This window comes from Mangifera indica, chromosome 13, assembly GCF_011075055.1.
Source record: "Mangifera indica cultivar Alphonso chromosome 13, CATAS_Mindica_2.1, whole genome shotgun sequence".
Lineage (NCBI taxonomy): Eukaryota > Viridiplantae > Streptophyta > Magnoliopsida > Sapindales > Anacardiaceae > Mangifera > Mangifera indica.
In genome coordinates, this window is record NC_058149.1 from 9,912,990 (window position 1) to 9,940,635 (window position 27,646).

General features: G+C 32.5%; 2 protein-coding genes across 5 annotated transcripts; both read right to left on the reverse strand.

Moving 5' to 3' along the window:
• Nucleotides 1-158: 158 nt before the first annotated feature.
• Nucleotides 159-12,791, reverse strand: LOC123194520 (general transcription factor 3C polypeptide 3). Of its 3 annotated transcripts, XM_044607752.1 has the most exons (21): nt 12,619-12,791; nt 10,129-10,490; nt 9,966-10,047; nt 9,558-9,668; nt 9,211-9,392; nt 8,915-9,110; nt 8,180-8,437; nt 7,881-7,919; nt 7,486-7,632; nt 6,493-6,571; nt 4,684-4,797; nt 4,406-4,572; nt 4,149-4,267; nt 3,182-3,305; nt 2,998-3,069; nt 2,643-2,769; nt 1,758-1,872; nt 1,263-1,453; nt 1,069-1,181; nt 348-645; nt 159-245 (listed from the first exon to the last, which is right to left on the reverse strand). In XM_044607752.1, exons 2-20 carry the CDS (start codon nt 10,437-10,439, stop codon nt 379-381), a joined length of 2,814 nt encoding a protein of 937 aa, XP_044463687.1. In that variant the 5' UTR covers nt 10,440-10,490; nt 12,619-12,791; the 3' UTR covers nt 159-245; nt 348-378. The 3 variants fall into 3 exon arrangements, with proteins under 3 accessions (XP_044463687.1, XP_044463688.1, XP_044463686.1); XM_044607753.1 differs by lacking the exon at nt 7,881-7,919 and having other exon boundaries at nt 159-645; nt 12,619-12,790; XM_044607751.1 differs by lacking the exon at nt 12,619-12,791 and having other exon boundaries at nt 159-645; nt 10,129-10,535.
• A 2,702-nt stretch (nt 12,792-15,493) lies between these two features.
• LOC123194043 (tRNA-specific adenosine deaminase TAD3) lies at nt 15,494-20,944 on the reverse strand. Of its 2 annotated transcripts, none has more exons than XM_044607164.1 (9): nt 20,669-20,944; nt 20,524-20,575; nt 20,347-20,420; nt 19,474-19,595; nt 18,393-18,475; nt 17,995-18,083; nt 16,806-17,254; nt 16,108-16,220; nt 15,494-15,988 (listed from the first exon to the last, which is right to left on the reverse strand). In XM_044607164.1, exons 1-9 carry the CDS (start codon nt 20,814-20,816, stop codon nt 15,817-15,819), a joined length of 1,302 nt encoding a protein of 433 aa, XP_044463099.1. In that variant the 5' UTR covers nt 20,817-20,944; the 3' UTR covers nt 15,494-15,816. The 2 variants fall into 2 exon arrangements, with proteins under 2 accessions (XP_044463099.1, XP_044463098.1); XM_044607163.1 differs by having other exon boundaries at nt 16,806-17,258; nt 17,984-18,083; nt 20,669-20,943.
• Between the last annotated feature and the right edge of the window lie 6,702 nt (nt 20,945-27,646).

Genomic DNA, 27,646 nt, shown 5'->3' on the forward strand with positions numbered 1-27,646 from the left:
GATTTCAAACTTGCTTTACAACCTAGCAATTTGAGAACTTCGACAAATTTTATAGTATTATAATTAGAAAACTTTGACAAATTTGTTAAATTTAGCATTAATGGATAATTGTATACAAGGAAATAGAAACTGAAAAAGCAAACATTCACACCTAAGACTCATTTTTTAACTTATTTCCTTAACTTTATTCAATTAGTTTTATAGTACGAACTGGCACCACTAGAATACTTGTTCGGTAATGTTAACTGAAAGAGACAATACAATAAAAAATCCCATAAGTTACTCTGAACAATCTAACCATATAGTTTAATATACATAAAACCCACTATTAACAACAGTAAGCATACCAGGAAGATGGACATTCTCCAGAAGAAAAATCTAAAACGTGCAATAATCTCTCAAGACCTGCCTGGCAAGATCAATTGCTCCACTCTTTTTGTAGATCAAGTGCAGATTGAAAGCTGCCTCGCGGCGAAGATCACAGTAACCAGATTCTTGATTTTCAGTATTGTCTGGAATCTTTGTATGATGTTTTGGAATGGGGTAATCCTTTTCTTTGATTGCAAGTACCTTTTCATAATATGAAGCTGCCAGAGATACCAGGCTGACATGGTGACATGCTCGAGCAATGTTGTATTGAGCCTCCTGAGAGAGATTATAGAGCAATATCAACAGGCATAATTCTATTTTTATTCTTACTGAAAAGATAGTTTAAACCTTGGCCATAAACATGATTTTGTTCCTGGCAGCAATATATAATTAATTCATTCCATTGGAATTACAGAAAACAGATGAAAATGTGATAACTTAAGGATAAAAAGGCTCACTTTGTCACAATCAACAGAAACAAATTGTCAATTCAATTATGCATGACTGAAAGAGTCTACAATTCTATGAGGAAAATACGGATGTTGTTATGTACATGGCAAGAACACACATGCTCAAGTCACTAAAATGAAATGTATTTCAAGTTGGGCAGTAAAGCTTTCAGCACTTGATTCACAATCCTTCAACAAATACAAATTACCGATTCTCCAGAATAATAGAAAGAGAATATGAGAAGCTAACCTGGCTGTTGTCACAAAGCTGCAAATTCTTGTAGAGAAAAGCTAAGCCTTGTGCAAGGCAATGATGCTTGTTTTGGAGTCTAAATCCAAGGGCTAAGTTGATTAAAGCCGTTCCTACAGTGGAAAGAAAATATATACGTTGGAAAACATTTGTAATCAACGTGTATGCTACCTCTAAGGGAATGAGGAACATACCCACACATAGATTAATTAATGGATTCTCAGGCAACAGTTTATAAGCTTCTAAGTAATCTCTTGCAGCATCCTGATGATGGCTAGCAAAGGTAAAGTGATGCCCAGAAATTATAAGCGGTGGTGCACAATCTTTGTATTTGGCTCGCATATAACGTAGAAACTTGGAATGCTTATTGTGGCTTTTACCCAATCTATGACACCCAAAGAAAACGATCAACAAAGTACAAATATGTAAATTATGTTTCAAAAATCAGCATGCTATAAGATTGCAGACCGAGTCATGTCCTATTAATATAAGTACACCTAAGGTATTTGTACCTGTTCATATGACTCTAACACAATATGCCATGGCAGCACAAATACTCTAAATACAAAAATATCTGACTCTGATCAAGAGGACAAGTAGACACAACCATTGCTTTACATTGATTAAACTGATAATAACTCAAAAATGCAGCAAGCTACTGCAAAACAGCATACTAAATTATTGTATACCTGGAGATTACTCCATAATAGCAGTTCCAGGCAGCAAGACTGTAGGGATGCTGCTGAACAAAGTATCTTGCACAATCAAATCCATGCTTAGGATCAGTGCTGTCATATGCCATTTCTGTTGAATCACAGACAAAAGGTAGCCTACATTAGAAAAGTGAAAGGTTCCAGCCAACAATTCAACCAAACAATCAATACTAATCGGTAACACAATGACAGATGAATAATCGATGTGTGTTGATATATGCTCTGTCTCAACAATGAACCACAGACTAATTACATTCACAGCACTCAGAGAAAAAAAAAAATTAAACAGAAAGCTGCTACGCCCTCCCCCAAGCCTGGTATTTGAGAGGCCAGGTTCTCTCCACAAATGCTTCCCACAATATTTTCTGCTTCCCCCTTTTTTTCTCTCCCCCCACTTTTATTCTCAGCCATCCACGTGGCCTCCCTCTGTCCTGTGGAATCTTCCAAAATCTCCCTTAGGTCCACCTTCCTTTTCCTGGACAATTACTCTAGTGGCAGCTCCACCATCTCTTACTGTGCACCTTATAGGCAGGGGCCCTAACAAAAACCCTCAAAGGTCCTCCAATCTTTTCCATAAACGAAGATATAATGGAGAAATAAAAACTAAATAATCTTTTCAGATGAAGATGAGGAGAAAAACCTAATCCAAGAAATTACTATAAATTTTATTGACCTCAGTAGTGATAAAAATGATCTGACAAAATTACAGTAAATTTTCTTGCAGTTTTCATCAGAGTTGTCAAAAAACTCCACGACAAGGACAGTTAATGTCAAACCAGTGGAATTTGCTGTCAGCCAAAATTCAGAGGAAGCCGATGAAATTTTACTAAAGAATTAACAATTTGGAAGTTTATGACTTACGAGCTCCAAGTGACCGAAGCTCATCCTTCTTCTTATAAGGCATTATGTTATAGGCTAATCTTAAAGAGAGGTTAATGATGTCTGATGCTTCCTCGTATCTTCGCAGAGCTGCCAATGCCTTGCATAACTATTAACCACAAAATTAAAAAGTAAGAAGCACAAAAAAGTTAACAAAAGTGCAGATAGCAGTAAAAATTCAATGAAAAGGTGAGGCACTCAGTAAGAGGAAGAGTGAAAAACTAAATACTCTAACAATATTAAGGAAGGATACATGCAGAATAAGAACCGAAAAGAAAATAAGAAAATAGAAAGACTGAGTACAAGGAATTGAAATAAAGGAAACAAAGATACTAACATCTATGATGACACATTGATGCTCTTCATCTTTTAAGAGATTGGGTAGAGGAGGCTCTCTAATTACTTCTTGCTGAAGAAATCCCAAAAAAGTATGATAACCAGTTTGTCAGGTCCATGTATGTTGAACAGTTGGACAAAATTCTGTACTCTGGTGAGGCACAACATAATAAATCATAAATTACCGGAGAATCATCATCAGTATCATCACTATGCCATTCGACTCCAGCAGCCATTGCCAATGCTTTCTTCTCTTCCTTCAACATTGCCCTCTTCTGAAGCAACTTCTTTGCTCTAACAGCTTTCACCCTTATTCAAAGCAGCAACCATGAATCAGTTGACAGTCTACTACTGGTGACACAATGTGGAAACAGGAAGTGTACAAGTCCATATTAATGGATGAATGACTACATATTATTGTAATTAACAGTGAAAGAGTTGACAGTTCACAATGGAACTCATATGGAGATAAATATTGGCAACTAATAAAAAAGACAATTACCTTCTCTCTTGACTCTTTGTTGAGACAAAAAATTGGCTAATCCTTTAATGAATAAGTTTCACTATTTGGTTTTCTAAATAGAAACAATGTCAATATCATTGACTGGAAAGAAAAAAATACAAAAGAGTAAACAAGCTGTCCACAAAAGTTTTGATCCATTTAAAGGATCACAAAAAACTCTGCACAGCCAATACAACATTCTGTATATATATTTTGTACAATTTTCACCTCCCTCCAGAGGAGCTGAACTGACAACATAGTGGATATCCACATAATTTTTGTACTTCTCTCTTTCCATTTATATACTATTTTGTTTCCTATTATAAAGGCAATTCCTGATAAAATAATATAGCAATAATAATAATAACTGCCCACTAAACCTTAATACAAGAATGCTCTTGAAATTAGTCTTCATGCGGAAAACTATGAACCTGGGGTTATTAAAATACAAGATATAACATAGATGATCCCTACGAAGTTAAAAAGAGTCATTGTCTTTGTACGAATTCTTCAATGATATATGCTCAAAATGATCCCTAAGGTTAGCATATTATATAAAATAAATAAAACATTTGCAGTCAAAACCACTGAAATAGCTGAATACAGCCAATTTTAATACAGTAAGCAAAAAAGTCAGATTTACTACTCACAGATCTGATTTAGGAGCTACTGGTCTGATTCCACACAGTATGTTATCTGTTTGTGGAGTACCAAGTACTTTGGCCCTTTCATGGACAACACTTGCTGGTAGCCTCCTTTTTACCCTAACCTAAATTAAGAAGCAATCATCAAAATAAGAAAAAAAGCTAATGAAAAACAAGATCTATCTAAAGAGGCAACTGCAGAAGAAATTGGATGTTCTCAATCAAATGAAAGGCGGCAGAAAGTGACCTTTTGCATAACTGACCTTTCGCCTTAGAGCTTCTATAGAAAGTGATTCATGAACCATGGGAAAGATTGTAGCAATGAAGTCTTCGGGCATTCCTTTAGCTCTATAAATTTGGAAAAGCTTCATTATTATTTTTTCATTTAGCCACCACGGATTAGATTTATCAAGATTTTGATCAACAGAATCTGAATATCCAAGAGACAACCAATAAGAAAAAAACTGAAACATTTTTACATGTATAAAATTCAAGACAAGTGGTTGAAATATATATACATATATAAGAATAACAAATATACCTAACAATTTTGGAGGGGATAGCAAAGTAATGGCCTGATCCTGTTTACCATCTTCAAGCAAGAGAGAAGCCAAACTTAACCGAGCATCAATGTTATCCTCAAGCATATGCACAGCTGAACAGATAGTCTAATCAGCCAAAAGACAAAAGACAGCTTACAAGAAAAAAATTAAGAGATGCAAATAATTCATTCATTAGAATCACGGGTCAATGAACACTCCCAAAACAGCTGCATTTGTTTCATATACAGTATCATCTCATATCTACTAGCCAAGTATGCAGATAATTTCCCGTTTTGAGAGAGTTAAGACAATGTCTACAATTTAGAAGAGGATGAAAATGCACTAGTCCATTAACATCGTCCAAAGAAATCCACCTAAAACTGTAATGCATCAGAGCATAAAGTTTATATAACCGTTCACAGTAACAGAATATAGTTCATTGAGCTCCAAGGAATTATTTACATTGTGGTAGCAATGTATTAGTCACCTAAAAACAATTTTATGTTTGTGGTTCAGCCATGCTCTATAAGAAACTTTCACCAAAAGAAAAAGAAAATTTCTACATAGATCAAATTCAAGATGCCTGTTAGTCTTAGCATAAAAAATAAGTCCCACAGCAGTCATAAACAAGAATAAAACTACAGGTAGCAAACCTGAAACATTAAGTTTTGCAGATTAAAAAGGCCTTTCAGAGGGTATAAATTTGAATGAGTAATTCAATATTAGCATCTCATGTACAAAACTCTTTTACAGCGACCTGGAAACTACAATAAAATTGCAACAAGGAAAAATAACTATTAAATAATTGTAGGGGCCAGCCCTCAGTCTTGAAGATACAGTAAAATTATGCCACAAAAAACAAATCCACCGGGAATGCTGCCAGCCAGGACCAGTTGCATTAATTTTAATCAGACCCATATGTTTTGGATCTCAGGCCCACTAAATAACAGGTGGATGATCATTCATAGATTAGATTACACTGAACAAGATGATAACTATTTTAACCGTATAAAGCATGAAACTGGATTAAAAGAAATCATCATGAGTTAGTCAAGCAGTTGTATGATTCCTTTGCAGCAGCATCAGGCTGATCAAACATCCAATATAGCATTGATGCATCTAATCCGTTGTTAGAATCCCGAGTACAAGGAATGAGATTAAGATCCCATATGAGAAATTATGAGATTCTAGAATGAGGTTTATATAGCTTTGGACTCTCCAAACTCAAAAGCTAAGTTCTCCCAAGGTTCATATTATTTGGCATTAGAGTCACCATCACATTTCTCAGTTGCAATCGTACAGTGTCAGTGATGATGTCGGCATTGCAGTATTTACCCAAAGTTAGCAAAGAGCCAAGCGGGCACTGGGACTATGAAGCGTGACAGTATGTTAGGGACCCAAGTGCAAAGTATGAAACTTGAATCTCACATCAGAAAGTATAGGCTTTTGATGTGAGGTTTATATACCTTTGAACTCTTAAATCTTAATAACTAGCTTTTGAAGTGTGATTTTCTCAAGGTTCATACCATACATTGACTATCTATACCCACTTAGCTTTAAAAAATGGGCTGATTTATAAACAAAACAGACAACATTATATTGTCATGAATTAGTACTTATTTCTGAATTCATAGAGAAGAAAAAATGAGCAGATTATACACACACATTAATATTATTCTTTTGGATAAGACATTCATTCTCTCAACAAGAATGCTATGATCCTATGAAGAATGATAATGTTTTCTGGATTCTGTTAGTTCCAAAGTGATGCATCTAAGAGCTAATTTCATCAGAACTGTAGATTTTACCTTTGTGGAAGTACAAAATCGCTTGTCCTTTTTCTTTTAAGTACAAGTAACACTGAGCAATTTTGAGATATAAATAGCCCTATTAAAGAAAATGGCAACAGAAGTCAGCAACCAACAGTTAAACCAATGCATGTATTTTGTTTAACAAACACCACGTATATCTAGGAGAATGAACAGAATTGAAAAGCGAAAAACCCACAAATGATCAAGGGAACAAAAGAACAAAGGGGCTTTGCACAGACTTATGCATTTCAAAGTAAGCAATTTAATATGGCTTAGAAATTTGGTTTTTCATACAGATTAGTTTTAGATGTCCTTAAGAACAACCACTTCACTTTCAGTATCTTCTTTTGTTCTAATATATGTTTTGTTTCTTATCATAAAATAAAGAAACAAATAAATAAGAGTTTCATATTGGTTTTTCCACTACATGCTTTTCAATAGCTTACTTTATAGTAATGGAAACACAGTTGTATCACAAGAGTAAAATAGAAAAGAAAATTCAATATGTATTGTTAAGATTTTCTTATGGTCTCCAAAATGGGTTAGAATATGAGGAAGAGAGAGTACTTATTTGTTTCAGCACACAATAGAAAAGGTATTGTCATGTCTACAGCCCAACCTAACAGAATAATTTGAGCAGCAAAATGACCAAAAGCATTACTTAATTTATGCATTAAATTATCAATCTATAAATCATGCCAAACCAGGTTAATTTACAGCTTCTCTCCAAAGTGTATTTACATTAAACGAGACAATTCATTACACAACACTCGATAACCACAGTAACCAACTAGGATAACAAGTGGCCTTTATGGTGTTGGAGTTCTAGGTCCATTCACGGGACAATGTAATCAAACTTAAAAGTCTAACAATCAAATCTAAACAAATCAACAGAAAACAAGGACAAATATATACCATAAAAGTGCAAATATTCATAATTTTCTAGTAGGAAAGAAGAAAAGTGAAAAAAAAATATTTAGTTTTCCTTACATTGTCAGTCCCACCATTTGCCTCCAAGATATAATAATACTTCAAAGCAGAATTATACTGCTCAAGACGCATAAATGAGTCGGCAACTTCAGTAATCAGATCAGCAAGATCACATGCATTCTCCCATTGCAAAAGTCCGAGGAGATTCTAGACATCATGTGAATAAGCAGTTAAAAAAAAAGTAATGATTGGTTAAAGGAAAAAGCCAGACATTCCAATCCTTTTCTCAAATTTCTCATCCCAAGTGATGCATATTTTAATTAGGAATTGACATATAAATAATTACCGGGCGTAGAAATTGATATGGTAATGCAACAAATGATGAAACATTACAGAGGATAAGAAAAACAAGTCTAGAGATCTACTATCACCATAACAAATTTTATTTATATGACCTCAGAAAGAAATCCAAAATCTAGAAGATTGCCATCACCCTGTTTCAAAAATGAAATGCAGGAATTGATAAAAGGCCTAAATATTCCCAGGAAAAAATTTTTGTAAAATTACTCATCACCACCATAAACCAATGAATAATCACTTACACCACCACAGCATTGTGCTTCCCTCATCAACAACAACCACAACTATTACCAGTATGATTTCATTTTCAACAACCTATAACAGCTACAATTGCTACTTTTTATTTGAATAAATGAGTAAGAAATTATCGATTTAACCTATAAATGCAACAAACCTCAGCATGCTCCTTATTTCCAAGCTGAAGGTGGCAGAGTCCTGCTTTAATTTTCAAATTTAGAGGCACTTCTTCCCCTGAACAATAGACTGTGTGTGCAAGCTCAATATGTTGCAGAGCTTTATCATGTGCATTAGAACTCATGAGTATGTCAACCAGCTGATCAACCATACTCAAATCAACTTCAGAAGGATGATCCTTAAGATAGTCCTCCAAAATGCCAACAGATCGTTCAGTCTTACCACATTTAATGTACAACTGCAAACAGAAGAAAAAATTAGATTTCTCAAAACACAAAACAAAAATAAACAATAACTTCAGTCAGAAACACCGATGTTTTGCTTCTATAAGAACACTATTACCAATGAATGCCAACAGAGACACTAAATAAGCCAAAGATTCAATCAAAATATACTGTGATTCCTTACAAAACATCCCATAAGATTAGAATTCTGTTATTGTCCAGCATCATATATAGAATCAAGGCCAGGTTTCATTGGATAACAGATTTGGGCATCATGAACAGATTGCCTTTTTTTTGTTGGTCAACTAGTCTGTTATTTTGTATGTTACTTTCCTAATGCAAGTTGAATTGTTTCCTAGGAAAAAAAGGGCAAAAAAGATTTGACAAATCTATCACCAATTTAATACACATCTCTGGTAGCTTCAGAAAACAAATTACAATAGTATTACTGAATCAAAGAAGGCATTTAGTAAACGAGATGAAAGTAAAACCTTTGCCCCTGTTCTGAGAGCTTCAATATCGTAAGGGCACAGTTTGTGTATTTGTTCATATGACTCAGCAGCTCTCTCGAAATCTCCTACCTCAACATAAAATGAAGCCATATAAAATCTTAGACTAATATCTTTAGGATCGGCTTTTATTGCTTTATCAAGGCAAAACCTGGCTAGACCTGTGTCTCCCTTCTCTCTGCATTTAGTATGAGTTAACAGTTCTTGGTTACAATCATAAAGGTGCTAGATGTACATGTACTGAAAAGAATAACATAAATGAACATGAGAATACTCACAGAGCCCTAACAAGAAGTTGTTTCCACAAAGATGAATCTTTTGGTGAAAGAATTGCAGCAAAAACATAAAAATGACAGGCTTTTTCTTTGTCACCGAGAGTGTCATGAATAAGTCCAAGCGTTTGGTAGGGATCAGGCAGATTAGGAGCCAATAAAATAACTTTATTCAATGCAGTTATAGCCTAAAAATACAAAATAAAATAACTTTATTTAATGCACATATAGCCTAAAAATACAAAATAAAATAACTTTATTTAATGCACATATAGCCTAAAAATACAAAATTAAATCTAAGAAAAGCTAACACCTTTTTGAAATCAATAAAAACAGGAACTATCATGATGTACCTGTTCAAAACGACCATAAGCATAATGAAGAGTTGCTTCACCAAGCAATTTTGTAACTTCAGGACTCTGTTTTTTCTTTGAACCTTTTCTCCTACCTCTTTTCTTATTTAGCTGCAAAATTGAAAAATTAACAAACAAAATATACTTATTTATTTGGAATTATTCTATTGATCTCCTTGAAGGTTTGTTTCACATTTTTCGTGAACAGCCTCTCAAATTAATAGTTTTATGGTTGAGGCAATCTTTTATCCAATGTACACTCAACTACCACACACATTCAAATCAGTAGGAACAAGAAATTCAGTACAAGACTTGTAATGAATAACATTATTCTAAAGAAGCCTTCAACTTTCATTGAAATTCAGCCAAATCTCGGTGAACTTAAAATTAAAAACAGAAAAAGAATACCTTTCTTGATTTTCTTCGAAAACTGCCGAAATTGAAGGTTTCCATGAACTCATCCATACTCATTCCACCAAAATTTTCTTCACTGCAATCAATTGTCAATCAATATCATCAAAAAGCAATCAATCACTTCAAATTATTGATTGAATGCCAAAATTGTTAATACCTATGAGAAGTATTAGTCTCATCTTGGCATTTTCGTTTTCGTTTGCGCTTACGTTCAGCTAGGGCTTCGTATTCAAGCCGTTCAAACTGCTTGTAAGTTTGGAGACCTGACAAATTATTTTCCGTCAAATCCAACGGATTCACTCCGCTGTTGAACCTGAATACGTACTCTTCGTCTTCTCCTTCTTCTTCTTCTTCGCTGTCATCGTCTCCTTCTTCGTCAAAATCGTCGTTTTCGTTTTCATTCTCAAAATCTTCATCGTTGTCCATGTCTTCTTCTTCTTCGAGTTTGGCTTCTTCGAATTCGTTCATTTCTTCCAGTTTTTAAAAATTACATCATTTCATCTCTATAACTTCTGCCACCTGGGAGACATTGTCCGAGAACAAATCACAGTTTGCCACGATTAATTACATTTGCTTTTGAGAAAGGCCAAAGATTCCCCCCTCTCTCCCTCCGATGTCATTACTGATGGCCTCTCCCTCCGACGGTTTCTCTCCATCCATTTGGATGCCTAATCATTGTCGAAAGAGTCATGAAAAACGAAAAACTTTATAGGGGAAGACGAAACTCTTTGTCTTTTACAGCTCTTTCGATGCCAATCGGATATCTAAATAGGTAGAGAGAGACCATCGGAGAGAGAAAAAGCTTCGGGAGGGAGAGGTTATCGATAATGACATTAGAGATTTGGAAACGAAACCTTAAGAGAAAACAGTTATTTTTTAAAACTTAGGTTAAGAGAAACTTTTAGTTTTTAAAGTTTAGAGGGGGAAAAAGAGATAAAATTTCAAGGGGGTTAAAGTTTCATTAATTTTAATTGTTTATGGGTGGGTATTTAAGATTTTCAAAGTTAAAGAGGAGAAATTTGGAAAAACATTATACCTTGGGTGGGAAATAGTCCTTTGGCCTTTAAGAAATTATCAAGCCTCACATACAAAAAAGGCCAAAGGACTATTTCCCACCCAAGGTATGTTTTTTTCTGCAAATCCCCCCTATTAACTTTGAAAAACCCATTTACCTACCCATAGGTTGTTAAAAGAAAAGTCAGATTGACAGATTCAACGGCAAAATCGTTATTTTATTTGTAATATTAAAAATAAACTTAACTTTAATTTCTTTTTTACCCCTAACCCTAACAACTAACAATTTTTCCCTAACCCAAGTTTTTAAAAATAACATTTTCCCCCCTAAGGTTTCCAAACTTTTGGATTGAATTTTTTGGCAACGACTAATGATCTCCAAGAGACGTCTCTTCCTCCCCGATGTCTCCTCTTTTTGACCGTGCGACGTTTTCCCCTCCTAGGTGTCATCGTTGACGAAGACCATTTATCTTCGTCAGAGATGAAGACCTCGAGTCTTCGTCGACGACAACGCCATATAGCGTCGGAAGTATACGACTAGAAGGAGGGACCGTCAGAAAATGAGAGTAGGTGCTTGAAGATCGCCGGTCATCATCGGAAAAATTGGATCTGAAGGTTTGGAAACCCTAGGGGGAGAATGCAATTTTTGAATATTGGGTTGGGGAGAAAGTATTAGTTTTTAAGGTTTGAGGAGAAAAAATGATATGACTAATGGATTCAGTTAAGTTTAACGGCCCATGGGTGGTTAAATGGGATTTTCAAAATTAACGAGGGGAATTTGTTAAAAAAAGCATACCTTGGGTGGGAAATAGCTTTGGCCTATAAAAAACTAGAAATAATTTGATACATTACAAGATGAGGATTTATTATAGGGGTGACTGGAAATGGGTACACCGTAAATATTTGAGGCACCAGAACCTGGAACCTGCAAGTTTGGTTCCGGTTAGGAACCGACCCTGCAGGGTTCAGAATAGGTTCCAGTTCGGCAATTCCTATTTGGAAACTGTTTTTCCGAATTCTATAATTTTTATTTTAATGTGAAACATATGTTTAAATAACATTACTCTATAAAAATAAGGTGTACCACCTGAAAGCACTTCCTAGTTCTCACCAAACAAACAGAAGGAAAAAGCACTTCCCAGCTTAAAAAGAAAAAAATTGGAGCAACCAAGCATAAGCAAGATGAATTTCCCAGAAACCCAACAACGTAAAAGGGACTTCATCAATCACCAAACAGAGGGAAAAAAGCACTTCCCAGCAATCAAAGATAGGCAAAAAGCATTTCCAGTTATGCAACAGAAATTAAAAGCACTTCCATGAGTCATCGACCAAACCAAAGAGAAAAAAAAGGAATTCCCAGAGAAGGAAATAACTAAAAAGCACGTCCCACCAGCCATATGCGAAAAATCACTTCCCAGTACGTCAACAGAAGTAAAAAAGCACTTCCCATAAAGCAAACACAGGCCAAAAACAAAAGGAAAAAGCACTTCACACTTCACAGGGAAGAAAAAAAAAACAGAAACCGACTAATCCAACGCGAATAATCATCTCTAAATTCATGTTCAATTTTTCAAGGAATCGACTAATCAACAAAACAAAAATTCGAACAAACTCCTTCTATATAACATAGTACCTGTGAGATTTGAAGAATAATCAATGATGAATTGAAGAAACTCGGAATCTTCAAAAGTTCCAGAAATTTTCCGATGAAGAAGACGTGAAATCAGCGAGAGCTATTGTCGTTTGGGGAAAAGGAAAATCACGGTGCAGAGGAAGGAATGGAAGAGGTGATGGACTGACTAGGGGAAAAATAAAGCATAATATGAAACTTTTGGCAAATATATAGCGGGTTTTTTGAAACTTGGATTGATTGATTAGTTAATTAATAAAAAGGGATTTAACGACGATTTGGATTGGGATAGCATATGTTGGGATGGCATATGTTGGTAGGACTCAATTATGTTTTCCAATTTCTATTAGGCCAAACAACTTTTTCCCACCCAGGGGTTGGTGCCAACTCACTGCTTATTTGGTAATTTTTAAAAATCAAAATACTCGTATTTCTGTTAAATTTTGTTATTAATGCTAAAGATAAAATTATTATTTAATAAAAATATTTAAAAAATTATAAATTTATCATATTTTCTTTCTTCTCAGATTTAAAAACTAACAATTTCTTTTTACCTTCTCATCACCCAAAGTTTAAAAAATCACTATTTTCTCCTTAGGATTTGCATTTTTCCCTCATCACTTCTCTAGTAACCAGAGTTGGCTGACCTCCATCACCCCCCCCCCCCCCCCCCATCTTTTGGACAAGGAGAATCATCAACCGATAGGAGGTCAACTGACAATTCATCAACAAGACATGAATCTGTGCGACACACAGATCTGTGTGTAACACATATTGCATCGGCCAATCGATGCATCAATTGATGCATAGATTTGTGCATCACTGACAATGCATCCTCATCTAGAAGATAGAAGAGAGGAGGTTGGTTAGCTTCGGTCATCGAAGAAACGACAAAACAGAAAATACAAATCTTAGGGGAAAAATAGAGATTTTTCAAACTTTGGGTGAAGGGAAGGTGGCGGGTTGAATTGTTAGTTTTTAAACCTGAGGGAGAGAAATGTGATGAGTTTATAATTTTTTAAAATATTTTTATTAAATGATGATTTTTCTTCTGACAGTAACAATAAAATTTAACAGAAAGATAGATAATTAAATTTTTTATAGTTATAGGATGGAAAGGAGTTTGCACCAAACCTTGAGTGGGACACAGTCATTTGACCATTCTATTATTACTTTGTTTTTTTTTTTTATAAATGTTTTTCTATTTTTGTTAAGATTTTGTTATCAACATTTAATTACTTATAATTTTATTATTAAAAAAAGGGCCAAAAAAGTTATTCCTACCCAAAGTTTGTTATATTCTCAAATTAGTATCCATTAAGTATTGAAAACCCAAACACTATATTTGAGTGGTTAAAAATAACAAAATTAGTTAACGTTATCTATTTTCTCATAGATTTAAAAAACTAATAATTTATCCAATAATTAAAATTTGAAAAGTTATATTTCTCTTATAAAGTTTCAATCTTTTCCTTCCTTCTCTAATGATCGAATTTCAACCGAGACCGTCTTCATCCCATCCTTCTCCCTCTTCCGCTGATGATAAAGGATGAATCGTCGAATTAAAGTTTGTCTTTGTCTTCGTTGAATAAGCTTCAAACAATGAGAAATCAGAGGTGCTTCCCTTGATTCGACTTCAAAAGAAGAGAAAGAAGATGCAACTCCATTGAATCAATGTCTATGGTGTGCTTCTATCTTCCAAGGGTTTCAATTCGATGTTAGCTTCTTCACTTTGTCGGCTTCACGTTGTGCACCAAGGTTTCTTCTTAATAGGCCTTCATCAGCAACGATGACAAAGGGAGAAAACTAGGTGAAGGCGATCTATGCTAGAGTCCGGTCATCAAAGAAAAAAGAAAAAGATTAAAACCTTATTGAGGAAAATATAACTTTTCAAAGTATAATCCTAGAAGAAAATTGTTAATTTTCTAAATTTTTTTTGGGGGTGAGGAGGGGATAGATAATGTTTATTATTTTTAATTTATTATTGATTAAATGATGATTTTATCCTAGAAACTTAACTAATTTTATTAATTTTAACTATTCACGAATGATTGTTTATATTTTCAATACTTAATGAGTACCAATAGGAATGTAACAAACTTTGGGTGGGAATAAGTCTTTTGGCGTAAAAAAATCAGTGTAATACATACACATTTTTTAGTATCTAAATTATATATTATCAAGTAATTACATGTTATTTTATTTTTAATTCAGAATTATTTAGTCATATCATAATACATTATCTATATACACATTTATATACTCAAAAATATAAATATATAGTTTTATTATTATCCAAATATCCTAACTTATAATGATAACCCAATGTATATTTGTTGTTAACTTATAATAACAATAATTTATTATTAATTTCTAACCTCAGCGAAAATCTCTTCGTGTCATCACTTACTTTGTTAGTGCTATAAGAGTTTGTCTTGTTTTTGCCCCCGTAAAAATAGTCCCAAAACTTCCTTCTTGCTTGCACAGAGATTCCAAATTCAGATGGGAGATGTTTTTGAGTAATTTTTATAAATTGAATTTTGTGTGAAAGAGTGGCAATAGTTTAAAGCAGCTATTGTTATTTTCATGACCCTTCAAATACTTTGAATTTTTCTAGCTTAAATACGTAGAAAACTTTGAAATGTCACAAAGTAATATTATATATATATAAAATATATCAACACACAAATAGTCGGATCCATATTCTACAAAATGGAAATTTCTGTAGAACAATCTAATCAAAGTGGGATTTAATCCATGCCCAACTCAAGATCAGATCAAATTCAAAAGGGTCATCTCAAAATTAATGAGTTAAACTCAATTTGAAAAAAAAAAAAAAAGCCCTTTAGATTCGACCTATATAGATTGAGCTCAAATGTTTGAATCAAGTTAAACTCATCTCGCTCAATTAGGGTTCAAATTCAATATTGAACAACTCTGATCAAATCTAAACCAGTAATACTTTCAAAAGGAGAAAAACAATGCTATGACATAAATTATGCAGGTTCTACAGGAATACAATTCAGGTTCCAGAAATGCTCCTCTTGGTAACATCATCAGTCTGGTCCAGTGGATTACAATATGCATCAAGATTTTCTCCAGGATCATAGTAATCTTTAGCCATATTCAGATTCTCACCTATCCTGTTGACAGACAACAGTTGGACTTCTATAATTCGTCACAGTCCTTTGCAGCTAGAGGTTAAACCATATCGAGTATTTCTTCAGGCAGGAACACTCTGAACACAGCATAGTGATGATTCAAGCTTTTCTCGCCTTGTAGTCTATGAACACTGCCCAATGCACCAGCATTGTCATTTGGTATCGCATAAAATATGCGTCTAATTCTTTGATGGATAAGTGCCATTGCACACCTTGCATATTGAAAATGTAAATATATCAGATTACAAAAACCAACCCCATTTACGGGTGATAGAACTTTTTCTCAGACATGAATATAAATAAAAAAGCGCATTTGGTTTGAGAATCTTACATTACACAAGGCTCCCAAACAAGATAGATGTCATATCCAGTGCATAAATAAGGTCTTGCCGATGAGGAAGAAGAACCATTGGAATTAGCTTCGGATTCCTCAGCATTCTGAACCTGAAATAGCATGAAGACATAAATTCCATTACCATAAGATATCAAGTGAAGCAAACGATAATAGAAGGCTGCAGTGGTTCAACTCAAGAACCAACTAAAATCATGTTTTGTAGATTCATTATTTAGATGATTATGACATATCAGTTCCTTGGCCTAAAACTTTTCTAGCTAAGATTTATACTTTCTATTTGGAAGTTTCATAAAAATGGGTTTAATACATTTGAAGAAAAATAATTGGTAAGAAACTTTTTAGAGTGATTTCATTTCCAATGTTCAAGAGGTTGATTTTGCATAGGTAGCTTCATAATGAATCCAGTTCAGCTTTGGTTTAACAATTATCCAACCAAACCCGATTGTAGCCTCACCTATGGTTCCACTGATAACAAGCCTCTACTGATGGTAAGAAACACCAAAATAGTAAAAAATAAACAGACACATAATCTGTTTCAAAAGAACAGTCTTCTTTTTGGGGGAAATAAATTGAAGGACAAAGCATATGGTCTTGCACTACCCAGCCTCAGTGGTTCTCTAAACAAACCCAACACTGCATGGCTATTAAATGCAAGAAGAAAGAAGTTAGCTTACATTTGGAAGGTCAGTCTTTTGTCTTTTTGCTGGAGCATCTGTGGAAGAAGACTGTATACCATCCACTGGAATAGAATTATCTCCTTCATGTCTCACATTTGGGTAGAGGCGTCTGTCTTGTGCAGCAGAAGATTCAATGGCAACCATGGCAGCATGTCTTAGAGGATGCCAATTACAAGAAGTTGAATGTGACTTCTGATGAGCCCACTGCCAAGGATTCAAACAAGAAACACCAGCATATGACCCTTTGTTTTCATTATCTGAACCATTTGAAGGCAATGCTATGCTGCCTACTACTCCATTGGAACCAGGATGGATGCTCAATCCTTCATGATTCTTCGAGCAGCTTTCCATGCTATTTGTCATACTAAAACTGCAAGAGCAAACCTGATCACATGCACTTGCAATCACCTGCTTAACCGAAGGATCTACTATGACAGCAGCATTTACTATCTGCATAGCAGAACAAAAGAAATGGCTTCAGAGAAAAACATCAACCATAGCAACAGCACAATAACAAATATTAAGGTAACTACATAGGACAATAACTAGAACCTAGTAAGGTTTGAGATAGGGCTGGATTCGAGCTCGGCTCGGCTCACATATAGTTGAGCTCGAGTTTGAGTTCGAGCTCGTGAAAGCTAAGCTCGAACTCGGCTCGAATTCGGCTCGACTCGTTTTTCGTTATTAAAACGACGTCGTTTTAACACATATTGGTCAAAACGACGTCGTTTTGTATCAAAATTTTTAATTAAAAAATCTGGCGAGTAGCTCGAGCTCGGTTAGGGCCGGCTCGTTTCTGACTCGTCTCAGCCGAGCTCGAGCTGGCTCGGTTCGAGTCCAGCCCTAGTTTGAGAATCAGATCACAAGTTGTCCAATGCATTAATGGAGGACTAAGTATTAGGACAGGAAGTATGACATAAAGTAGTTCTGAATCTCAACTGATAAAATCTATATGTTGAACTCTTTAACTTATTAATCAAATATATTAATGCTAACTCAACTTATTATCTATCAGAGACTCAACTTGAGTCTTTAAAACTAGTAAAGAAATCAACCAAAGCTTTGGTAATAAGAGCCACAAAATAGATTACACTGCTAAGACTGAAGTAGAAGTAGCACATTTATAAAAGATGTATGAGATGAACCAACCCATGGAATAAAAATGATATAGTTACCGAACCATCACCAGATTTTGCCAACTCAACAGTAAATTTCATGAAGCCAAAAATTGATTGTGAGGCCTCTTCACTGAATCCAGTAATACCATCAATATTGCTGCAGAATAAAAAACAGGGTACTTGAGTTGATGTTCTCTTAGTAATGTAACTTGATTTCCAAAAATCCTTAGCTATTGAATTGGAAAGAGGATAAGAGATCAAATTAAAATTTTGAAATTGGAAGATAGAGACAGAACACAAACTATCATACTTTCATAAATTTCTTATTTTAGAAAAGGAACAAGATCTCTAGATATCAATGTTTATGCTCTTTAACAACAGAATACAACTACGCACTTGTATGTAAGTAGTAACTCAGATATGCATAAATATTAGGCAAACTGTAGTAAGATATTGTAGGGCTTACTAAGTTGGTGGATGATATGATGTTGGCCACAGCTTGCATTGCTCTTCCCATTCTTCTTTTGATGATGCAGCATATTTACACACCTAAATTAGTTGAAGTAAAAAATTAAAATGACTATCTTGAGCAGACCAAAAGAACGTCCAATGGCCTTAGTTGACTAAGAAATACTATAGCACAAAAAATACAAAACTGAACAAGAAAAAAAATACTTTAATTATCTGGGAGTTACTTTCACTGAGGGCCAAACATTATTTTTTTTTTATCAGTTCTTGAACCAATAATTTTCAATTTTTGAATTTGAGAACTTTTCTTCAGTGACAGCAACTTCAACAAACAGAGTAATTTCACATTCAAATTAACCATTACAAACAATTATAGCACAACTACTGAACATCAAGCAGCTAATATCAAAATCATAATAACATCAGGGGGAAGGCGAAGAGAAAGCAAGCTATTTTAAAGCATAACAAATCTATACATTTTAAAATGCACAACCCAGATAAAATTCCTGAAAATAAAATAACACAGAGAAAGAAGCAATATAAGTATGTTGATAAGTGCAGAAGGCCATGACTGATTGCAAAAACAAATATCCCACAGTTGCAAAAGATGTACATACCTTAAATAACTACAAGAGGAAAAAACAAATAGGAAAGGAAAAAGAAACTCAAATATGGCCAATTCTCAGAAACTGTAATTACATCCATAAAACTAGAGCTTACAAACAAGGCTACAGAAAACACACTAGAGCAACTGAAGACAAACCTATAACAGTAAAATATCAATAGCAGAGAATTGTCACTCTGCATCAACATTATATACATCCTAATTCTTTGCAATAATTCCTTCCCCCTCCATCTCAAATTCTTTGAATTTTATAGTAATCTAATATGATTGCTCTGCCCTAAAACATATTACAAAGAGCATTGCAACCACCTCACAAACCTTTAATAGAATACACCAACAAAATTTACTAACAAACCCTAACACTAGAGTCTCATCATTATGCACTATAATGGATTCCGTAATTAACAAAAGCATCAAATAAACACAAATTCCACAACAAAAAAGGAAGACCCACTTTCGTGATAAAAGGACGCAAATGGTGCGAATTGATAAGCTCTTGTACATCCTGAGGGATGTTGTTCAATTGGCCATCATTTTCACCAGCTAGACATAAGATCACTGACAACTGAGTTTTTCCTGCCACAAGTAAGCCAATTATCACCAGGATATTCTAGAAATATCCCAAAAATTCACAGAATAATTTGTTAAAATAGAGAAAAAGAGACAGAGAGGTGGATGTAGAACAATGTTCTTTCACATCTCATAATGCGAAATTAAGATGCACTTGCTGAATAGCAATTCCTACAAAAGCACCCAGTAACACTTCACAAAAGGACACCTATTAGGTGTTTGTTAAAAAACCACTCCAAATGCTTCTCTGATCTAAAAGAGTGTTTACCTACTTTAATCCACTAGTACCTTTGGAAGTGGTTTCAAAAAAGCTCTTCTAAGTATTATTTTATTTTATCAAAATAACATCTTCTTTACAAAGGCTCCTCAAAAGAAACTCCCAGTGCCTTTTGAATCCCATAAATGCCTTTCTCGATTTAAACCAAATATTACAAGATAAACACCAAAACCCCTTTAGCTATTTGAAAGTGTTCATAACCATATCAAATCACTTCCAGTTGCACCAAAAGACTACAAAACAACAACACATAAAAAAACCCAACCCCATTTGAAAACTTGACCGTTGATATTGTCACAAACAGTCCTGCTTTACAGTCAATGTGATAAAAACAATTTTTACCCGAAATAAAATTTAACAACTATTTTTCACAACTAAAAACAAATGTAAGTTTTAATCAACTTTCACACAATATAAAAATGAAAGTAAATAAATAAATAAACATTAAACTACCAATTAACCTGAAAAACAAACACAGACCTCCTTCAAGCAACTTCTTCTGTATTCGTTTCACATGCCGCATATTTTCCAGGGGCATTAATTGATTTAATCGCCTATTCAAAATTAGCCCAATATTAAGTTTATTATTTAAAAAAGAAAAAAAATAAACCTTCTATGTAATGGCTAAAAGTTTCTCATTAAGTTTTACAAAATTACCTTATAATGGTGTTGGTGAGCTTTGGCTCAATGGGTGAAGCATATACATTCACTACAAAATAAATTAAAAAATATATATAATTAAATTAAATTAATAAAATTTAAATAAATTATTCAAATTTAAGACAAGGGATTTCAAACTGACCGGTCGGTTGTTGATAGGGAGAAATGGGTGGCTTGTCCGGGATGTGGAAGATTCTCCATGTGCCCGACCGTAAAGGCTTATTGCAGTGGCGTAGCATCCCAAGCCCAACGCAGAGGTATGGCGTTTCTTCCTCTCTGCCGAAGGCCATCAATAGTTTGGAGTTCGAGGGCGCTTTAGTTTGGTTTTAGAGAGGGGAAGTGGGGATGGTGATGCCTGGATTTTGTGGGATTTAATATAAATGAGATGACTCTCAGACTCTCTCTCAAAATTGATGGGGTGTATTGAAAAACTAAAAACCTATGCGAGTTTTATTGTATTCACTCTTCTTGTAAGTAAGGTCTAATTTTTTTGGGCCCGAAATTTTAAAATAATTTTGCCTACTTTGGGGTTTCATAAAGGCCAAACGACTATTTCCCACCCAAGGTTTGATGTTTTCTCAAGTTTTCACCTTTTAACTATGAAAACACCAAACACCCACCCATGGTAGGTTAGATTTAACAAAACTCTAATGGTGGTAAGGGTAAAATCATCATTTTCGCTATAATATTACAAATAAACTAAAATAAAATCTAATTTTGCCCCTCTAAACTTTAAAAATTAAAACTTTCCTCCGGCCTAAGTTTTAAAAAATGGCAGTTTCAAAACCAAATCCTAGGTTGAAACTGCCATTTTTTAAAACTTAGGCCGAAGGAAAATTTTAGTTTTTAAAATTTATGGGAGCAAAAAGAGATAAAATTTTCAGACATTAGGGTTTTATTAAATCTAACCTGTCATGGGTGGGTGTTTGGTGTTTCCATAGTTAAAGGGGGGACATTTGAGAAAACATCAAACCTTGGGTGGGAAATAGTCATTTGGCCTTTCATAAACAAACAAATTCCCCCAAACATTAAATACATTTACACTTGCAAGTTGTTAGAAAAAAAATATGGTTGGATTCAATCTAAATTATTCAAATTCACGTTTAAACTCAGATCTAATTAGTCAAGTTCAAGTCAAAGGTTGAACTTATTTTTATAAAACGAGTCAATTTGAACATTAAGTTCACACCAATTTAGACCGAATCTAAAATGAAATTATATTTTAGTCAAATTTAAGTCTCATCTCATCAATCTTAATCTATCATTTTTGTATTTGAGTTGATCTTGAATTAAACCTTGTACAAACTCAACTTGGATTGGACCCTTAAAAAAATCACCTAAAGGGAAAAAAAAAACAATATTGATTGAGAAATACAATTATAACATGAGGTTAATTAATAAAAAATTCTCCAAATTAAAAAATAACAAAGAAATTTATATTGTCAATAACCAGTTAAAACTTAACGAGAGTTTTTTATTAATTAAAGAAATTATAATAAGATTTTTATTAATAAAATCTGAAAAAAGCTATATCAATTTTTAATTTTTATATAATGCAAAATATCATATATATATATATATATATATACACACATGATATTGGCTTGAGCTCACTTGTCAGGTCGAACAAGCCAAAAACGTGTTTAGTTTTGGCAAGCTTGGACTTAAAATTAATCTATTATTGATCTCGAGCTTAAGCTTGAAAATGTTCAATTTGCCAACCTCGGAAGAATGTAAAAACTCGGTTCGAATAGGTTAAAATGACATTGTTTTGACTAATACTTATAAAAACAACGTTATTTTAGTTTATTTTGACTTATCTATAATATCAAGTCGAGCTTAGCTCAAGCTTAACTTGATATTGTAATCAAACTCGAGCTCGACTACCCTCAAACTAGTTTAAGGGGAGCTCGACTTTTTCAAGTTAAGCCAAACTCGAGTTTGGTTTGGCTCGAATCCACTTCTATACTTATCGAAACAAGTAAATTTTTTGTTCTCATATATCTTTAAGGCACACCAAGGTGTAAACAAACCAAACCAAATAGAGTAATTTTTGGCTCAAGCTCAATTCAATCACAAATATTCAAAGCTTGAGCTCAAAACTCATCAAGCACTTAAGACATCAACCTGAGCTCGAGCTTAAGACAAAGCTATTGACACAATTCAACTTAGAAAATTATATTTTAATCCTTGAATTTTAGAAAAAGAAAAAGTTGTTTTAAGATTTGGAGATTTTTGTTGGGCATTAAGATTTGGAGTTTGGATGTAGAATATATTCTTTTACCAATAAAACCGTGTGCATAACTTTTGTGTAAAAACAATGAGGTATTATAATATGATTAGATGTTGTTTTAATTTTAATTTTTAACTATTTAATTACATAATGACATATCATTATTTGTACATAAAAGAGAAAAAACATTGTAATAATTCAAATTGACACCATTCTAATTATATCTAAAGAAGTCATTGGAGTGTCATGTGAAACTACTACTGCCTTTGGGTTCCAATCTAATCAGTTGAATAATTGCTTTGATTTGAATTTTAAACCAGGGTCATGAGTAAAGATGATATTTTCAATCTGAATTTAAAGTTTTCAATCTTAATAGAGAGAAAATTTTCCAATCGAAATAGGAAAGGGAATGAGAACAAAGATAAAAAAATATCTCTATATTCGAGAATGAGAATACATGTGTCCAACAGTCTCCATCCTCGCCCTTGTCCTTGTCCTCATTCTCGTCCCAGTCTTCATTCCATTATTTATATTAATATATTTACTTAAATATTAACATATTCTTATAATTTTAAATTAATTATGTTTCTACATACATATTAAGGTGATTAACATATATTATTTGTGATATTTGAAATAGTAAATTGGTTTGAATTTTAGTTAATTTTGTTGTTTAATATATTTATATTGTCTTTAGAGGATATGCAGAAAATATTTTTCCTATGGGTACGAGAATGGTGAGAGAATTTTTCTTCACGAAAATGAGAATGGCAAGGAAATTTTTTTCTACAAATAAAGGATGGGGAAGAGATTTTTTCTCTTGAAGAGAAGATGAAAAATCTTTATCATTCTCATAATGGAGATAGGCTGAGAAAAGAGATTGACATTCCCCTATAGGGATAGAGATGGAAAATAGGATATTCAATTCGGCCCCTCTCCGTTGTCATCCCTAGTCACGAGTAATATATATTGTTAATTCCAAATTGAATAATTTAATATATATTGTTATCCAATCCATCCATCTTATTATTTATTTAACAACCAACAAACGCCCTCTCTCATAAACAGCAGTGCAGTAATTCCATTATTCAACACCATCAAAAGTACAATATATATTCATATTGGAATTTTCAAGCATCCTGAGCTAATTAACCAACATAAGCTATTGGTTCCTGTCATTGCAAATCTTGAGCTATTGATTAGACAATCGGTTTGAACTTTCTCTGGAATAAGATAATTGTTCATGGATAATGTTGGGAACTTGTAAGATTACCCATCGAACTCATAAATTGGGCCAAATGTATTTCCCATTCAAATTTTGATGAAATTATTTTTTCTTTTGTTAAATTTGAAATGTCTATATTTTCGTTATTGTTAATAAAACCTATCAATATTTTTTAAAAATTGGTTAAAAGACAAAAATATCTTTTATCTTTATTGAAACTAAACAACAATCCACTCCCAAAATTTAATAAATTTCTATATGCTTAGGACTAGAATTAGAGAAACTATTCCTTTTGGACGAAACGATAAAAGAATTCTTAAAAAGACATATATGTTAGCTTGGGATAGATCTCCACAAAGAAACAATCGAACTGATCAAGATTTCTATATTTGAAGATTATATCCATATAGTTTTGCACTTATCTACAAATATAATAGGAAAATTTGGTGGTGTTTTTTATTGTGGGATCGATTAAACATTCATCTTTGTTTGATTGTTGTTGGATTTTGTTTTGGACAATTGATTGTGCTTATGAATTAGAATAAGTTTGTTGGTTTTGCTCACAAGGTGTTTCGAAAATAGCTTGTTTGGTGTGCTACTTGGGGTTGCCCATAATGTGTTTGACAAATTACTTGTATCGAGTTGATTTTGCCACACTCATGCCCAACCTCCAACTTGCAACTCACATCTCAATTCTAGATCTATCGGCTTTCCCCAAGTGTTTTCCAATGGCCAAGAAATAAGAAAGGAGAAGAAGAAAAAAAATATAAAGTTATAGTAGAAATATAATTTATTTATACTATTAAAGGTATCATATAGAATATAAAGTGACAAAAAATTAAAACTAACACTTCAACGAATGAGTAAAAAAATGATATTGTTTAAATTTAAAAAGATGTGTTTCATTAAAGCTCGATGAGAAATAGTTACTCAATCCTCATGGTAAATATTTGAAAACGGTAGTTTTGTTTCTTAATAACATTTACACAAACATATATAAAGTAAATTTGTTTTCCCACATAAGGTTTGACTTAAAAACTTTTCACCCTTTGATGGTATAAATAATATTTTTTAATCTAAAATCAAATTTCATTGATAAAAAAAACTGAAACAGTGCTAAAAAGTGAAATTACCATTTTATCTTTACTATTTCATTTTTTAAAATTATTTTATAATCTCAAATTAACAGAAATTAAAAACCCTTTCAATATTTAAATTGCATAATAATTTTTTCATTTCCCCCTTTTTTTCACATTCAACCATTTCTTCTTTTCTTCTCAGTTGTCACCCATCACCTCTCTTTCTCTGGTAACCCATCTCACAACCATAAGTCTTGATTTAGAGTTTGCAAGTAAGTTGATATACTTTTTCGTCAATCTCATCATCAACTTCGAGATACGATAAGTTGACTATGAAATCACATAGTGTAACAAAACTTTATTACGCCAAGAAGTAAACGAGCCGATCTCATAATCTATGAAGAGTTGATTGATGTGAAGAGGTTGAATGCAATTGTAGCAGTGGAAGGTCATGGCTAAGGTGAGCTTTTGTGGTGGTAGTAGTGCTAAAAATAGTGTTAATTAAGCAATTAGGGTTTAAAAGAATTGTAGGGATTAATTTATAAGTTTTTAAACTTTAATAGATAAATTGTTAGGTTGAAAATGTTTAGGCATTATCTAAAAACGTATTTTATTCGTATGTATATTTTGTCCATCCTGGATTGGAACTAACTCAATCAGTTAAATTCTTCCAATTTTAACAATTTCTATATAATAAAAAAATATTATATGCATTTATTTTATATATAAAATATATTTATATATATTATTATATAATTTAATATTATTTTATTTTTAATTTAAAATTATTTAATTATATAATAATAATATATATATATATTATTATATATTTAAAATAAATAACCATAATTTTCCGGTGATATAAATAGAAAGCAATGACTACAGTCAGTTGCTATATTATAATAATAATAAAAATTCATTTATCCGTTTGAAAATGATAGTAGTTGGTACATGCATGCATCGTGAATTTTTTAATTCAAAAAGCTGTTTGCATAGTTAGGAAAACGTGGCATAATCAAGAGAGTGAATAAAATTAGGTTTATTTATTTTAAATATATAAATATATTGTTATTTATTTATATTATTATATGAGTAGATAATCTTAAATTAAAATAAAATAATATTTAATTATATAATAATATAATAAATTTATACATATTTATATATCTAAAGTAGACATACATAATATCACTTTAAAAGTTACAAAAATAATAAAACTATGTGTATATATTATATATATATATATATTAATATGTTATGATACAATTAGATAATTTTAAATTAATAATAAAATAATATCAAATCATATAATAATATATTTTTATATATACATATTTATATATAAAAAAATGCACATATAATATTGCTTTTACAAAAATGTTCATCAAATCTTGTTGTAAAAAATTATGTCTTAATCACAATGAAACCTATGAGTTTCAACCGAATCATTAACATATACGAACAATAGAATATGATATTTAACATATATGTTTCACGAGCTTCATGAATTAATTGATAATTTATAAGGTCAAAATACTTATTTTCACTCGGGGTTTGGTGTATTTTCAAATTTTTACCTACAAAATTTAAAAAACTTAAATACTCACTTATCTCTTAAATTTTGTAATTAGTATTAAAGATAAAATCATTATTTATTGATTTAATTTAAAGATAAAAAAATCCTCCCCTCTTTTCATCTTAGTTTTGAAAATTAATAAATTTTTTCCATAATTTAGTTTTAAAAAATTACTTTTTTACCCCTACTATATAGGATTTCCATATTTTAAAGTTAACAATTATTTTTCCAAAGTTCAAAATATTACACTTACATCTTAAAAAAAACATTCTCTTTTTTTAACGATCGTTTTTTCTACTGATTTATTTTGATGCATCCACTAGCACTCTTTCTGCCTCTCAGTGGTTTTCGTATCAGAAAACCATTGGAGAAAGAGAGAGGGTGTTGGTGGACGTGTTGGAGTGAATAGTTGAAAAGAACAATTGTTGAAAAGAGAGAATGCATTTTTTAATGTTAGTACAATGTTTTGCATTTTGAGATGGCAATTGTTACCCTTAAAATATAAAAACCTTAGATGGTGGGGATGAACAAGTAATTTTTTAAATTAAGTTTGAGGAAAAATTATTAATTTTTAAAAATAAAGTCGAAAAAAATATTTTTCTTTAAATAAAATCAATAAATAACGATTTTACTTTTAACATTAATTACAAAATTTAATAGACAGATAGATATTAATTTTTTGAAACCTTATAAATATGAATGAAAATTTCTTCCCATTAACTTTAATTAATTAGTAATTGACTAAACCTTAGGTGGGAATAATTCTCATTAGCATGAATCCATTGCATAACACAAAGGGGTTAAATTTCTCTATCATGTGACTTCGTAATTACTAAAATATATTAGGCAGAATATTTGTTCCCACCTAATGTTTAGTCTATTAACGAAGTCTCATCTGCTGACATATTTGTGAAAATGTTGATAGGTAATTCTAATTAATTCACGAATTTCATTATTCTATTACGAAAAAAGCCTTTTGTGAGGATATATTCCATTATAATTTATAC

Coding starts and splice junctions, on each gene's coding strand:
- LOC123194043 (XM_044607163.1), bottom strand. CDS start 20,816: ATGGCCTTCGGCAGAGAGGAAGAAACGCCATACCTCTGCGTTGGGCTT. Junction 20,421..20,523: donor CTCACCAACACCATTATAAG/GTAATTTTGTAA, acceptor AATTTTGAATAG/GCGATTAAATCAATTAATGC. Junction 19,596..20,346: donor GAAGAAGTTGCTTGAAGGAG/GTCTGTGTTTGT, acceptor TACTTGTGGCAG/GAAAAACTCAGTTGTCAGTG.
- LOC123194520 (XM_044607752.1), bottom strand. CDS start 10,439: ATGAACGAATTCGAAGAAGCCAAACTCGAAGAAGAAGAAGACATGGAC. Junction 10,048..10,128: donor GAGACTAATACTTCTCATAG/GTATTAACAATT, acceptor AATTGATTGCAG/TGAAGAAAATTTTGGTGGAA. Junction 4,268..4,405: donor TAGAAGCTCTAAGGCGAAAG/GTCAGTTATGCA, acceptor TTCTTAATTTAG/GTTAGGGTAAAAAGGAGGCT.